Consider the following 16,406-nt stretch of genomic DNA (forward strand, 5'->3'; position numbering starts at 1 on the left):
AAATATCAAAAAAATTAACAAATAACTCCAGTCGTTGAATTACCGCTGTCGATTAATTGGAATGCCATGGGACGGTGTAATTTGCGAACAGGAAAAAAATGTCGGGTGATTATTATGACTGCATATTGTATATTTTTATTAAATAAAAGAAAACTCTCACTAATTAAAAGTAACAAATAGTCGCTCGTTATGAGATTAATTTTTTTTAGATGGTACGTAGAGGGAGGAAAACGTTAAGAATGTAAGTGCAACGGATTATTAAAAATCTGTAATAGGGGTCACGTTTTTGCATAATGAGATCTTGCCCGATTTTGAAGAACAAAACAAGGGTGAAAATATTTTGGTTAAAAAGTCGTTCATTTTGGAATGATTATAATAATTTTTATTTTTAATCCGAATGAATAACAATACTAATTTATTTCAACGAATATTTTAATAATGCGTATTAATAGTAATTTATAAAAAAATAACAACAATCAAACGAATCAATTATATTTTAACACATCAAATACAGATTATAAAAAAATGTCTAATACAAGGTCAATTATATAAACTTATACAAAAAAAATATAGAAACTTCACATTTCTAAAGCGAACCACATAACTGTGTAAAGTCTACAACGAACAAACTCAAACGAATTACAAACTTTTAAGGTTCCGCACGATTTGTATTCATAAGCGTCTGCTGCGCGTTATTTTATTTGCTCAATACTTATTATTATTTTTAACTAAATAGCTTACGGAAGTGAAAGGGCGTATATTTTTTGATTTTACAACTTTAAAGACAACATATAAAAATAAACGACTCCTTCAATTCAAACACACTTGAGCCAAGAGAAAATAAATTGTTTTTCCAATCTCAGTCCGGGCAATTTGTGAAGTTCTTAAGCTCAGTCGCTGTCTCGGTGTGACGATAACGATCCCTCCACATTAAACGATCCTAATTTGTAAAAAAAAAAAAAAAGAACAACCTCTGTCACGCGAACTAAATGTGTTGCCAGTGGGGTTTGTTTCTATTTCTTATGCAAATTTAAATGTTTTTCAATTTGTAAAATAATAATAACAATAACACGATATCACTTCACTGTGCATTTCCATATAAACAGTTGCTGCAGTGTAAAAAGTAAATTGGCACTGAGCACTACTGGGGTGCAATGCAGTAGCCGATGACATAAGTATTGATCTTCCCGATGATCACAGTGCAAAATATACGCGTTATAAACGTATTTAAAACGATAACACGCAATATACGTGTATAATATGTGCAAATGTCATCAGAGCGGTGATCGAGGAGTTGGAGGGAAATGCATTTTGAGATCACACAAAATCAAATTACTAGTGTACGACGTGACGCAAACGTTCGAATGCACTCCGAGCCTATTTTCTATTGAATTTCGTCAAGTGCACAAAAACAAATAGCCGCTACAGACAGAGATACCCCAACGCGAACGGATTACAGCGTGTAAGGCGGATAATGGCAGTATTATTTAAGGCTGTTTTTTTTATCGTCGTGATCGGTCAGACGAATTGAGCCAGGCGGACAATAAAATTTAATCAAAACGAATAAATTTTAGAGAACACTGGCCCGCTTCTGTACCAGCGAGAAAACAAGTCCCCGAGCCCATAAAAAGAACACCTAAATATATTTGTGCCACACGGAGATGCAAATAAACAATAAAAATATGAAACTCGGAACAAACGAACGCGGATTTGCTTAATGTAACAGGCTTAGGGATATTTTTAAGTGTACCGCCCCTATCCCCGGACCCTAATAAACGACTTGCGACTGTTTTGGGCCATGCGTAATCGCCATAACATCAAACGTCCCGGAAAAGAAACAGAATAATTTGGTTTTGTTATGGCAATTCGTGGCAATTTAGTATGCCGTGTAAGACTTATTTATGCTTTCGGTATACGGCACTGTTAAATCTCCTTAAGCTCTCTGAATTGTCGTTATTCGTTTTTTTTCCTTTGAAATGTATCATAAGAAGAGCAACATAACGATGCTAATAGAAAAAATCCGGATTGATGTGTTCCTTCAATCCGCAATACCGCCCACTCCTTTCAACATCGTATCTCAAAATATGAGAGCTTTTGAATTATTCTTGTTATCAGTTATTTTTATTTCCTAAAAATGTACTACATTCCAGCAAAATCATTCAAACAAACCCTAATATATTTAAAAATATTGTTATTCAACTAGATGTCTTGTTTTCAATGTAACAATGAATACGGTTTAAATATAGTAATTGGTCTTAAATATAGGTAGAAACTGTATACTATATTAGTAACTGTAGAAAAAGTGAGATAGATAGACTGAGATATTTGAAATTAAAAAGATTTTACAGTATTATACATGTATAAATTAATTATTTAATTTACTTTAAACCTTCTATAAAATTTAAATTCACATTTTTTTTAATGTCAAGTTTTCTATTAAACATTGTTTAATTTTTTTTTTAATTGATCATAGCTTTGAAAGGATTTTATTGAATTCATTGAAATATTTATGTATAGAACTTAAAAACACAATAGAGTTCTAAGCGAATAAAAATAAAACTAAACTACAAAATAAACAACAATAATTCTGGCAGTTATTTTGCATTTGTACGACGTTTCTAATAAGTTCTGTTTTTCTTTTTTTAGAATGTAATATACAAAAGTCGACTGTTATTAAAATCAAACAAACAGTAAAAAAAAGTTTCCAACAAGTTATTCTAAAAACTTAAATAAAAAACATTTTATTAAATATAATACAAATAATCAAATATATTAATCAATATATTGTAATATATTACAAACAATAAAAAGTTGAGCAATGTAAGTGGATTTTATACTTTGTAAATAAAATATAATCTAAAATTTTATAGAAAAAAGTTGATAATTCCATTTTTTATTTTTAAGTATCGCCTTCCAATATTTAAATATCTATATACATATTCTAAAAGAAAACGTATCCAAGTACAAAAGATATAACTTTATTTTTTTCAATTTATGAAACCTAATAAACACAAAAAAATGTACCCACATGTTACCATTTTATAATATGTAAATTTATGTAGAAATTTATTTAAAATTTTAATACCAGGGACTTATGAGAATTATGGACAGATAACATATTATTCGATAATGTTAACATCATTAGTGGCCAACAATTGGCGGCAGCTTCAAAAACACTGACGGGACATTGGACACCATCTCGAGACACCTGAATACATGTACATGATCGTACGCTGTCCTTAAAAACTCCTTGGTATTAATTTTTAATAACTGTTATAACAAACATTAGAACTTAGTATATGAAATAGCGACACCAGTGTAAAACAATAATTATGTTAACTCATGAGTTCCTGGTACGAAATTTCAGTCTTACAAATGTTGCAACCGTAACTTGTTTAAAAAAAAGTCTCACAAAAATACATACCCATGTGATGATGAGACAACAAGCGTATATTTTACATATGATTTTTATCAATTATTTTCTTACATCGACCCAGCCCACCATAATCGTTTAGCATATCGAACGATTTTTTTTTATATTTATTAAAAATCACTATTTTGGCTCGGATACGAGTACACGTACAGTGGGCAAAAAAAACAACGATCGAGTAGGGATCGCTAATGGATTTTAGCAATAAAAATTCAACATTGCACCGATACCGCACTACAAGAAGGGCAAAAAAAAAAATAAAAGAATACTCGGATCTTGTTTTTTTTGCAAAAGGCGCCGTTCCAAAAAGACTTCTGTTCCGGATCGCGTAACTTGGCCGGTACAACTTGAAAATATATGTTGCACACAGACCATTGCAGTTAATATATACATTGTCATTATTATTATTACCGTACGAGGGAGGTGAACAACAAAAGGATTTTGATACCCGTTTGATACGTACCTCGTACGGGGGATATTAATTTATGTTATCGACGGCGTCTACGCTAAGCATAAGATACGAGTTTTTGCAAATGTCATTTCCTACGTTATTTATTTTACTGACCGTGTCCGAGCAGGTCGTTGCGATTGTCGTCGAACAAATGTTAATCGCAAGTAAAACGAATAAAGCCGGCGTGCTGATCGTATGCCCTCCACGGCAATCCTTTTTAAACGACCACGTCCACTGCGGGATAATCATAATAATTCAGACGATTATCAATTTGCACACGTTGTAATAACAATGTTTCGGAGAAGAATGCGGCGCGCGCCGGCGACGACAATAATTACATTGTCAAATTCCCCGCGCAATAATTTTACGACGCCGTACATTGTTATCAACTTATCAGTGCGTGTGTTTACCGAAAAATGATTTTTGGGGTAGGTACGCGGCAATCGCCTTATTTTTATTGCGACGGACAACAATTGGAATTACGGTAACGGCACCAATAAAAGTCTGATTATTTTTGAAATTTTCAAAAGATTTTACTATGTCATAAAATATTTTAACGATTATTTACGACCGTATTTTTACAGAAAATTACCGAAAAACGCGATTTTTCGTATATCGCTTTTCTGCACCATAATGCATTTGTAATGCATTAAAACAACAAAAGTGTTGGCTTTTTTTATGTAGCGATCCGCCTCCTTACATGGCATTTACCAGAATTTATACCAAATAAATAACAGTCGGTCTCTGGCGGTTTCGTTCGTTCAAAAAAGAAATTGCGACTGTCATAATGATTTCGCATAAAATCCGTAACGCCTCTGCGATCGGGCCAACACAATTAAAACAAACGTACCGTATCGACCACTACCACGTTTATTGTTATTTTTATCGTAGTCCTTTACTCCTTCACCTCCACGACTACTAAAATATATTTATATACATAAAGACAAATAATAAAACATATGAGTATTGTCAATGTGACCTATTAAATTTCTATTAAATGTTCTAAATAGTAATTTATGACATAGCTATCAGTAAGCCTAATTAAATCTACAAGACACTGATCAACAGAGAGAAAAAATCATTAGGCATACGAATTTTGATGATACAAAAAAATAGCCACTTAAATCACTTGGAATTAGGAATTTTTAGCTGAATAACGCGATTAACTCTTAGTAATTTTTAAGTTACTCAAAAAAATACAATTCTTGAGTTGTAAATTTGATAAAAGTACTAAACTATAAACGTACTGCAACATTGTTCTCCTTCGGGTATAATATAAAAGCCCATTTGGGCACTATAACACTCCAAATAACTCGTCCGGACATCTAAAATGTACTCAATCTAAAGATCAACTAACAATTAACTGAGAAAAAAAGGTAAAAATTCAACAAACTTATATTACTTATAATTAACATATACACATAACTTAATATTACTGTGAGCTACCCATTCATGCTAAGCATGTTATTTTCATAATTGAGCAATTATTTATTATACCAAATCAATACTAAAACAAAATTTAATTATAAAATTCCAGATAAGATTTAAATTATGGGACCATAAACGAATTGGTACATGGGACAAATTTTACTGTACCATTCGGTAAAGTTTGAAGATAATTTATATGTCAAACACTTAGAAGTTTATGGACGTTGAGTTTTCGATTTTCCATTCCAAAATATTTGTTTGACATAGATATCCTAGACTGAATCATAAAATCATCCATACTTTATAATAAACTAGTTTATTGAAATATTGGAATAAACTGGTCCACTTCTAACACTTAAGGTATGAGAAAATTCATAAAAAAATTTTATTTTCATTAAACGTTCAATAAACAATTTTTTAAGATTAAACTCATCTAATGAGAAATTTTTAATTTTTTTGTTGATAAAAACCTTTGTTAAATGAAATTTGTTTGTTTAAATAGTGAACTTAATCAAAATTTAATGCTAAAAGCATTACTAATTACATTTAATCTATGGTGGATTTGACTTATCCTCAAAAAATTGAACTAATAATCTAGGCATCTTTTTGCTTATAAAATAAAAAAATTCAAAGAAAAATATTTGTTAAAGGTAGGATCTAGAAGTATATTAAATAGCAAAACTTTGTGTAAATGGAAAGTGTTTTGTACAATTTTAACAGGAAAAATGAATTAATTTCAAGGGCCAGTTTAAATATTTGTTAACAAAATCTAAATAAATAAACTAATAACGACACAAAAATCATGGTAGACAATTGCAGCAACTTACTCAGTACTTGGATGTCCAGTAACTTCATTATGCATAAGACTACTGTGCTATAGCAAAGTGAGCAGTCTATGAAAGGTTGTTTGTCAATACTTGAATCAATAGTATTATACCAAGAGTAATAGCTCAAATATATTCTTATATATACACATTTTAAGTAACAAAATAACAAAAAAAGTTTAACCCAATTATTGATAGGGTATTGTTATTAAAAGTTCATAAGTTTTATCATGAATTAATCAAATTATTTTATTTAATTCAATTAAATTTCTAATTAATGATATAATATTACTAAAATAAAGAAACTTTATTTTTTAACTGGATTTTTATTAAATGTCAAATATACATGGTACATATCCAATTGAATAGTCATAGTACACATAAAATAGGCAGGTGAACAGCTTACAACTTGAGCTTAGTTCTTCTCCAATGACGCCTCTTAGCATTATACCTTAAAAAACAAATATATTGAAAATGGAAAACTAATAATATAAAATTATAATTTAAGTTTTTAATTGAGAACTTGAATAGTATATTCAAAATGCTATTCTCTTGCATAATTATTTATAAAAATCAATTAGATATATAGAAGGTATAAAAAGATATTTTTGAATTTAATTTAAAAAAATAATATAATAAGAAGTCATTAACTAGTCAGTTAACCTAGCTTTCTAAAAATGAATACTTAGATTTATTGACTTTGTAATTATTGTTATGCAATTAAATTGAGTAGATAAAAATTTCAAAATACCTAATAGTATTTCCAGTTCTCATCCGAATCCATTGAGGAATTGGACGGTTTTGTTTCATTTTCTTTGCAAGCTTTTGCTTGATTTTAAAGGACTTCTTCGACGACTACAACAAAAAACACATGTATATTTTGTAACATAATATTAAACGAAAAAAATTTAATACTTCATATTAACTCAGTTTTACTAACCAAAAGTACTTAGGTTAAATGAAAATTAATAAGTTAAAAAATAAAAAGCAACTTACCATTATGACGAGGAGATGTCCAAATACAATAATCAAAAAACCAAATCGGGACACCTAACTTGAGTTGCTTTGAAAAAGGCAATAATCTATACAACAGTCCACGAATATTGAGGTTATGTTGTTAGGAGACACGCGAAATCAAAATTGTAGAAGCATCTATTTATGTGGTCACACTGATCATTTTTAATGATGGCGGTATATTCAATTCAAATTTTAAGGAACTGATTTATTGTAGTTTAATTATCATTGTAAACATTTTTTAACACATATTTAATAATAATAATAAAATATTATCACTACTAAATACAGCGTATTACAAATATTTATTAATTCATTCAAACATTTTCTCATTTATAAAGAGCAAATATTTTATATTAAATTTATTTATATTTAAATATTTATTAGCAGTTTATAATGTATTGGTTTATAAAGTTTACTTCTTGCGTTATGTACGATTTCAAATTCGAATATTATTGTAACATAACCTTATATTGTTGCACTCTCATTCAAATAATAATTATTAGATGATTAAGTAACTAATAATTTAAATAGTATAACAATATTATCCACTTTTATTTAATTATAATGCTAAAGAGTAAATTTGTTAAAATATTCAGCTATAGTCTTTCAGATAATGTCATTAATAACTTCAATAGATTCAGTTTTATTATTTATTGATCTAACCTTTATTACTCATTTTAAGGTAAAAAAATAAAATTTCTAGTGAAGTCTGCTGAAATTATTATCAAAAGATGACAATTTATAAGCAATTTATTAAGAAAAAAACATTTTAATAAATAATATTTAATAGTAAATACAACAACAGAACAATTAAATTGTTCAATTTTAAAAAGCAATTTTTATTAAATTTAAAACTTGATCTTCAGATTCAACAAATAATTTATCCCCATTAGGAAATAACTTTTTAATGACTAATTGGATATCTTGTTTTCCTAAAAAATATAATCATAATATATCAATTACAAGAATAATTATTATAGTAATTATACTATGTATGCAAATATAAATATATTTTTATTTAATAATTTTTACTTTTTATGAAAATAAAAAGTTTTATAGAAAATTTTTGCAGACATGATAACACTTTTTGTTACATTTTTGAAAACTGTTTTGTAAAAATGCACATACATAACTTTTTTTTTTTGTATCACAAGAGTAAAAATAAAATTTTATGATAAATATATCATATTAAATTCAAATCTAACCACATTTTTACAAATTAATATTATTTCATCCAATTAGTATTTTATAATTAAATGATAAAAATTTCAACAATTTCCAATTGAAATTTTTAAGTATTTATAATATATTAAAAATATATCACCTGGATCATTAGTAGATTCTAATAATTTATGAACAACTTCTCTTGCTGTAAATTTAAATAGTTCCTTATTTTTAAATAAATTATTTTTATAATATGGATTTAGATATTTAACAACAGCATTTGATAATTCAAATTTTTTTTGTTTTTCTTTTGGATTTATTGATTTTGAAGATGCAATTTTTAATTTATTATTTTTTTTTTTATCAGTAATGCCTAATGGTACACCAATGCGAATTCCTAATGATTTCTTTTTTTGATCTATTACTGGCATTCTAATATCATCATCACTATCTTCTCCAAAAAGACTTGCCATATTACTTTTAAACGGAGTTATGGTATCAGTCTCAATACATAATATTTTATTAACAGGGGATTGCTTTTGATTATCATTTTGAATTTCTTCTTCCCTCAGTGTATTTTTATTATTTTTTTCAATAGGAGATTTAAGAATTTCTGATAGCTGATCAAAAATTTCATTTACACTAGTAGTTTTTTTTTCTTTATCATTAGCCTTAGTATTTTTAGATAATTTGGGAGACAAAATTAATTTAGAACTATTTTTCTGATTTTTTAGATCATTCAATGAATTTTTTGCATAAATTATATCGTCATTTTTTTTTGAATCATTACAGTTTAACTTTTTTTTTTCTACTTGGTGATTCAAAATAACTTTAATATTATTTTGCAATTTAGTATCGTTTTTTAGTAAATTAGATGCTGTAGTAATTTCAAAATCTTTCTTTTTAACAAAATTACTTAAACTACTTCTGCTAAGCTCAGTAATTTTTTTTTCATTATTATTAATAGACACACTTTTATTAAAGTCATTTAAATTTCCTGCTTCTATTATACTGAGAGGTGTTTCAATAACTTTTACTTCATCATCAGTAGAAATTTCCATATCACTAGTTGAATCAAGTTTAGATCTTTTTTTGACACATTCATTACTATTCTCATTAGTAATATAGTCTTTACTATTAATTTTATTTGTTGGAAAAACAAATGATTTCATTGATTGCTGAGTTAAATAATCTCGTTTTATTCCTCTTTTAATTTTTGGTTCAATTGCTTTATTATCTACATGAATCTGTATCAATTCTTTAGCGGTAACAATGGCTGGAAGATGCACCTCACGAGGAGAATTAGCTTCAATTTGTTTTTTGTCATTTATTGGAGCAGTATAATTCTCAATTTTTTCAAATAAAGATGATTTATTTGTATTTATTTTAATTTCTGATATCTATAAATTTTTAAAAACATTAATATTTGATAAAATAGCTAAAATACTACTTAAGAGATGATTAATTTTGCATAAACGTCTTAATTACTCTTGAAATAATGATATTTTTGAGAAGTTTTTTATAGACTTTATTAGTAAATTTATTTTTAAACTATTAAGTTTTTTTAGGTCATCCTTTATGCCTAATATGTATGTTTACTAATGTAATTTTTTTTGAAATTTTATTTGTTTATTTTAGAACTTCAAAGTTATAATTATTAGAATTATTAAATATAAAGTTTATAAATAAATCATTATCTTTAAACTACAATATTGAGAATTAAGTCAAAGTAAAACTATATTAAAAATATTAATAATTTAAAAAAACTAAAAAGAACACAATATTTAGCTACTTTTATTATAAATATTTTTTATTTAATACACGTTAATCTAACTCTGTTCAGTAAATAAGAAAACAGATTTCTATTGTTCTCATTGTGTATAACAATTGACCTGTTTTCTTACTTACTAAACACTCTCTAAAAAGTTCAATAAAATATTCAAACACTAATTTTAAATTAAAAGAAAACATATCTGTTAATAATTTTTACTAACACTATTTATGTATTAAATCTATTATTACTGTGTATGAGCTATAATATATTAATTAAACCATAAGTTTGATTAAAAGTAACTACCATGGTAAACACTACAGCTTGTAGCTCATTAATTTATTAAATTAAAACAAGAGTTTCTATTAAAAATAATTAAGTGACATTGTTGTAAGATATAAAGAATTTTTCTATAATAACAAATATATAGTCAAGAATAGCCAAATAAAATTATTAAAATTTATATTATTATCTGAGTAATTGAGAAGTTTATGATTAAACAATTATCATGTATGGCATATCAAATTTTAATTAACGATTTCTATAATAATTATTGAAATTTAATATAGTTTATACAAACAGTTTTAGCAATAGTTCTTCGATAAATAGATACAACTTTAGAACTTGTAAAAGCTTCATACTCTAAATTTATGGCGATATTGTGAATATCTTTGGTTGATACTTTTTTAGAACTAGGTCTAGAATAAGAATATGCTTCAACATTTTTTTTTAAATGTTCTTCTAAATATCGTAATAATTCTTCACGTACCTACATAAAATATCAGTTTAAGTAAAATAAAAATCAATATAAATTAATAATTAAAAAAACATAAATCATATTCATATCACACTACTTTTATTTTTTATTTTTAATAACTGTTTTTAATAAATGGAAGAAAAATCATGAAAAATTATGATATTCCCAAAAAGTAGATAAATTAATTTTAATAAATTTTCAGTAATAGAAATGTTCATATAATATAATATAATAATACATTTTTTAAGAATTTCATAAAAAAATGTGAAACTTATTTTATCAAAACAAAACTTTAGTATAGAATCATTGTGAACATTTTTATTTTTAATTCATTAGAATTTCTTAATTACTGTATAATACTAACAGATAATTGAAGACCATTAACTTTAGTGTTTGTAGAAGATGCAGCTCTAACATTAGCATTTTTCACAGCTTCTTCATTTTTTTTTTCAATGTTTGGTTGATTTGAGCGTCTAATTTCAAATTGTCTCTTTATTTCCAATTCCAATTCAATATCTTTTTTGTACCTTTCCTTTTGCCCTTCAGATAAGTAATTTTGGTTATTTCTGTAAAATAAAAGTGATGCAATTTTTTTAATGAATTTTTACTATTTTAAAAGTTTGTGTAATACTCTTTAATAGCTTGTCGTCCTCCTTCATAAAAATCTCCATTAATAAGCTGTTCATTTGAAGCTAATGAGTGTAAATGATTATTTGTTCCATACATAAAAGTATCTAAGTCTAACTTAACAGTTTTTTCATTATAACAAACATCACATCTATCAATACATTTTGGTTTTTCATCACCAAAATAATCAGCAAAAAACTCATGCCTACATCTAAATTAATAAATTATAATATTTTTAGTATAATATTTAAGATTTAAAACATTAATATGGATGTGTTAAATTACTTTATAGTTTCACAATATTGTATCATTTTTAAAAACATATTATAACTTGCTTTGGCTTTTTTTTGCTTATCTTGAGTTTTGGCTTGTGAAATAGAAGATTTTAAAATAAAGTCTAATGAATTTTTTGCTTGTTTCGAATGATAAATTCGACATCTAGCCTGTTTACCATCTCGTCCTGCTCTGCCAGATTCTTGATAATAAGCAGGAATACTTGATGGTATACCCCAATGAACAACAAATCTTACTGTTGCTTTATCAACACCCATTCCAAAACTTATAGTTGCTGTAATAACTTGAAAATGTCCACTCATAAATGCTTCTTGAACAGCAAGTCTTTCTTTATCCTTTAAACCTGAAATGTTATATTGAATAAAACAAAACTGGTAGAAAAAATTGACAGATTTTTAATTAATAGACAAAGCACTTTTGTACTTTGGTGTTGTTATCAACCACTTAAAAAACACAGCAGTTGGGAATTAAGTTAGGGAATTAGTTACCAAATAGCTTGGTAGGAAAGCTCTCACTCGAATAGCAAGCGACTTGGATTAAAATACCAGTCTTCTGGTATATTTTTTGTTTAGTTTCCAAGTTTTTTATAATGCTAATATAATATAATTTTCTTAAAATTATTTTGTTGAATTTTAGTATTTATAAAAGATTAAATTTCAACAAAAGTATCAGAAGAAAAGAATCCTTAATTAAACTAGTAGCCTTACTAGGTGCTTTAACTATTAAATTAAAATCTAAAATGAAAATAACTAATACCAGCATGATAAGGGGCTATAGAAACTCCTCTTCGACTTAATACTGTAGCTATCTCTTCTGTTAATTCTCTCGTTCTACAGTATATAATACCACACGGTTGATTTAACTATATAGGCGTTTTTTTGTACATTTTTAAATATACACATTTAATTAATTCTTAAGAGTGACAATGATAATTTATTTTCTTTAATTTAAATTTAAATTTACCGGTGTAACATTTCCTTCATTTATTAAACATTGGTCAATGAACTCTTTTAAGTGTTGATATGAATTACCAATAGCATCATCAAATATAACATCATAATATAAATTATGTCTAAAGCAAGGTGTAGTAAATTTAGAAACCGGAGTTTTAAGACATAACACTGTAATTATATCTTTAACTACCTACAAAATACATAAAAATTGATAGCAGCAATTACTTTTGTCATGATAAAATTTATTTACTTCTGCATTTGCTGTTGCAGTCAATGCTATCCAAGGAATTTTTTGATATAACTGCCTCAGTTGGCCTAGTTTCAAATAGTCAGGTCTGAAATCATGGCCCCACTGACTTACACAATGAGCTTCATCAACTGCTATAAAAGCTAATTTGTTTTTTCTGACCAAATAATTCAGAAGATTCTAAAAAAATATATATAAATCAAACAGTTTTTGTTTTTGTGTTGTACATTGATTACTTTAAAAAACTCAGTAGCAGCTTGTTCAGGAGTAACATACAATAATCTGGTAGAAACATTCATAGAATAAAGATCACTTAAGACACGTTTTCGTTCTGATGGCGATAATTTTGAATTTATAGTTTCAGCACGAATTCTTAACTGAGTCAAGTGATCTATTTGATCCTAAAACCAACAAACCTCTAACTATTCCATAAAAATATTGAAATTATATTTGCATTACTTTCATTAATGCTATTAAGGGAGAAAAAACTATTGTAACTTTAGGAGAATAAAGCACAGCAGGAAGTTGATAGCACAAAGACTTCCCAGAACCAGTTGGCATAGATATAAAAACATCACTTGTCCCTTTAATAATATGCATAATACAACATAAGTATTTAAATTATAAATGCAATATAAAGTCATAATAAAAGATCTTACGTTCAAGTATTTTGGTAATTGCTACTTTTTGTAACTCGCATTTAAAAGATGAATAATGAAAATAATAGTTTAAGTTTTTAGTAAGAACATTAGAGTCCATTAAAATAGGTTTGTCTTCATTTAAAATATGTTTGTCATAATTCAATTTGTCCATTTTAAAAACCCTTAACAACTCCAAAAATGGGCAATATCTTAAAATATCATGACTTTAGTTATTGATTAAAAAAATTTAATCATTTATTTATAATTTTTAAATTAAGAACACAGATTTTATTTTTACTAAAAAAAAAAGTTAGACATCTTAGAATCATACTAAAAATACATAAAAAGTAAGTTCTAATTTAAATAAATTAAATTTATTTAATATTTGACGCATAATCGGATCATTTATAATATCAAATTTTAATAATAAATTAGTGTAAATCACCAAATACAAGCAATAACGCACAATATTTTATATTATACTCTGGTTATCACAATGGTTGTTTGATAAATAACGTTTAAATTTTATAGAGATAAAATTATTTAAGGAACATCCAATTCGTCTAAAGCCTTTTGTAACAAAATAATAATTGTTTTTATTTTGCACAAAATAATTTTTTAGGTAAAAAAATCTAATTTTTAAAATAAATATTCAATAGAACTATAAAATTATTTTTAATCACATAGAGTAATAAATTAAAAAATTATTAAGATAAAAACATGATTTTGTTTAGTTATCATAAAGTGTACCATTCATTTTGTACGAAATAATCAATAACACCTACCAATTGTTATTACCATTATTATTGTTCACTATATCAGAAAATTGAAAAATTATTGACTCGTATTATCGAACTTGTTACTTAAAGTGTAAAATCAATAAAAACAAAGTAATATTAAAAAAAAAAAATTTTATATAAAATTTTGATTCGCATTGTTTTTATAGAATTATCTTTTTTTTGTAGAATCATGTCGGATAATGAAGAAACACCAAAAGATGTACCATCCACCTCTGAAGATAACACTGAACAAACAAAAGATCAGAATACTACAAGTGAAGGAGATGCTGCTCCTAGTGCTAGTTCTGGTGTTGTAGAAGTTGCTGAAGAAAAAGCATCTGATGACTATATTCGTTTGCGTGTCATCACTAGTGATATGACCAATGAAGTGCATTTCCGTGTTAAATCTGCTACCTCATTAGGACGCCTGAAACGCTCATATTGCAGTAAAATGGGTTTCCAAGTAGAAGAACTTCGGTTCGTTTTTGATGGTCATCGTATTACAGACGATGATACACCAAAATCATTAGGTATGATTAATGATGATGTCATTGAAATTTACCAAGAAAGAACTGGTGGAGTGTAAAAATGAAAATTGATAATGCATAATTTTTTTACGTAATTTACTATTATAAAATAATTTCATTGTTTATACAACATTAATTAAGTATAGTTATAATTAAACAAAATTTTTAGCCAGCTGGAAAAGTATTTCTAATATTTTTAATTTCTAAGACTTATGTTTATCTAATTATTCCTTAGTAATATTATTCAAGTTTTTTAGGTCAGTTTTACTTATTTTTTAATTTCACTTAAGATTTAATTATTGTTATTATTTTTAAAAAAATATCACAATAACAGCATTTTTTTAACATTGAAATTTGTATTAATGTTCTACATGTTTTCTAAAAAAATATTATTCTCCATCTTAATATTTTTAGCATTATGCAGTATGTTGTAATTAAAAAAAATTTTTTGATTTAAAATTTAACTACTTTTTTACATAGATTGATAATAGTTGATCATTTTAGTTGACTATTTCTAGTACAACTACTTTCAAAATTTCTACAAATTGATTAAAAAAATTGTATGTATTCAAAATTAAAATGATAAGATTTAAAAATAAAGTTTTAATTAAATTGATTTATACTATTCTTAATTTTCAACATTTTTTATTTGAAACAAGTAATCAATATCATTGTGATATAAAAACATTATAAATTAATAATAAAATCTACTTAATTCTACTTAAATTATGTAATAATTTTTTGCCTAATCAATTAAGATTATAAGTACAAAAACTTCTAATATATTAATATTTTTGAAAATAATTTTTTTTTATTAATCTAACAATTTATAAATGTCTAATTATTTTATCTTTCCAGTTTAGGTTGTGACCTTTTAATTTAATAATTTAATAATTACCAATTGTGTCTATCATTAATACTTTTAGAAGTTCATAATTTTACATGAATTGTACATACATACATACATTGTAAACTTACATCCGTTTTTATTAATTTATGATATAATTAAAAAATCATCCATTCTAATAATATCATAGCTCTAATTTCTTTATTAAGACTATGGTCAAATAAGATATTATTTAAAAGAACACATCATTTTTAATTAAGAACAGAAGAAAAAAAATTCAAAAATCTATGCTAAAAATAAAATTTTTTGAAATTTTAAATTTTGGTTAGTTTTTAAAGACTTAAAAAATAAAAACATAGTACAGTAGGAACCTAGCATAGGTTAATATCCGACAATTATTAACAATTCTATAATAAAATGTTTTCATATGAAATGTTGAATTTCTGTTAGTTGTTATACATTCTGAAACATATTCAAAAACCAAGTTTAAAAAAATGTTGACATATGTAAGTAGTCCTTTCCAACTCTTACTATACTGATATTTTCAAAAATTATCAAAATGATTAACTTTAGTACACATGATATTTTCGTTGTATTAGTTTTCTAAAAAAATCATGGTAATTCTAAATTGTGAAAAAAATAATCAAAA

The 16,406-nt window shown here is 25.9% G+C and overlaps 3 protein-coding genes and 1 long non-coding RNA gene across 5 annotated transcripts; 2 read left to right on the forward strand and 2 right to left on the reverse strand.

Moving 5' to 3' along the window:
• Positions 1-4,325: 4,325 nt before the first annotated feature.
• LOC126901503 (uncharacterized) lies at positions 4,326-6,377 on the forward strand. 2 transcript variants are annotated; one of them, XR_007703055.1, is made up of 4 exons: positions 4,326-5,257; positions 5,419-5,669; positions 5,812-5,959; positions 6,030-6,377. It is a non-coding gene; the product is annotated as an uncharacterized LOC126901503 (long non-coding RNA). The 2 variants fall into 2 exon arrangements; XR_007703054.1 differs by having other exon boundaries at positions 4,332-5,257; positions 5,812-6,377.
• Positions 6,378-6,439: 62 nt separating this feature from the next.
• LOC126901502 (60S ribosomal protein L39) lies at positions 6,440-7,264 on the reverse strand. Its single transcript, XM_050677980.1, has 3 exons — positions 7,130-7,264; positions 6,885-6,988; positions 6,440-6,584 (listed from the first exon to the last, which is right to left on the reverse strand). Exons 1-3 carry the CDS (start codon positions 7,130-7,132, stop codon positions 6,536-6,538), a joined length of 156 nt encoding a protein of 51 aa, XP_050533937.1. The 5' UTR covers positions 7,133-7,264; the 3' UTR covers positions 6,440-6,535.
• A 618-nt stretch (positions 7,265-7,882) lies between these two features.
• On the reverse strand, positions 7,883-14,045 carry LOC126900518 (ATP-dependent DNA helicase Q5-like). The gene is made up of 12 exons (XM_050676293.1): positions 13,623-14,045; positions 13,423-13,547; positions 13,200-13,364; positions 12,967-13,143; positions 12,727-12,906; positions 12,520-12,625; positions 11,755-12,106; positions 11,474-11,680; positions 11,207-11,408; positions 10,666-10,854; positions 8,475-9,714; positions 7,883-8,082 (listed from the first exon to the last, which is right to left on the reverse strand). Exons 1-12 carry the CDS (start codon positions 13,774-13,776, stop codon positions 7,976-7,978), a joined length of 3,204 nt encoding a protein of 1,067 aa, XP_050532250.1. The 5' UTR covers positions 13,777-14,045; the 3' UTR covers positions 7,883-7,975.
• Positions 14,046-14,329: 284 nt separating this feature from the next.
• On the forward strand, positions 14,330-15,325 carry LOC126900520 (small ubiquitin-related modifier-like). The gene is made up of 2 exons (XM_050676296.1): positions 14,330-14,494; positions 14,570-15,325. Exon 2 carries the CDS (start codon positions 14,574-14,576, stop codon positions 14,967-14,969), a length of 396 nt encoding a protein of 131 aa, XP_050532253.1. The 5' UTR covers positions 14,330-14,494; positions 14,570-14,573; the 3' UTR covers positions 14,970-15,325.
• The last annotated feature ends 1,081 nt before the right edge of the window (positions 15,326-16,406 follow it).

Source organism: Daktulosphaira vitifoliae, unplaced genomic scaffold, assembly GCF_025091365.1.
Source record: "Daktulosphaira vitifoliae isolate Bord-2020 unplaced genomic scaffold, ASM2509136v1 Scaffold_3, whole genome shotgun sequence".
Classification (NCBI taxonomy): domain Eukaryota; kingdom Metazoa; phylum Arthropoda; class Insecta; order Hemiptera; family Phylloxeridae; genus Daktulosphaira; species Daktulosphaira vitifoliae.

Coding starts and splice junctions, on each gene's coding strand:
- LOC126901502 (XM_050677980.1), bottom strand. Junction 6,585..6,884: donor AGAACTGGAAATACTATTAG/GTATTTTGAAAT, acceptor TTGTTTTTTAAG/GTATAATGCTAAGAGGCGTC.
- LOC126900518 (XM_050676293.1), bottom strand. CDS start 13,776: ATGGACAAATTGAATTATGACAAACATATTTTAAATGAAGACAAACCT. Junction 13,144..13,199: donor CTGCTACTGAGTTTTTTAAA/GTAATCAATGTA, acceptor ATATTTTTTTAG/AATCTTCTGAATTATTTGGT. Junction 12,907..12,966: donor CTGCAACAGCAAATGCAGAA/GTAAATAAATTT, acceptor TGTATTTTGTAG/GTAGTTAAAGATATAATTAC.
- LOC126900520 (XM_050676296.1), top strand. CDS start 14,574: ATGTCGGATAATGAAGAAACACCAAAAGATGTACCATCCACCTCTGAA.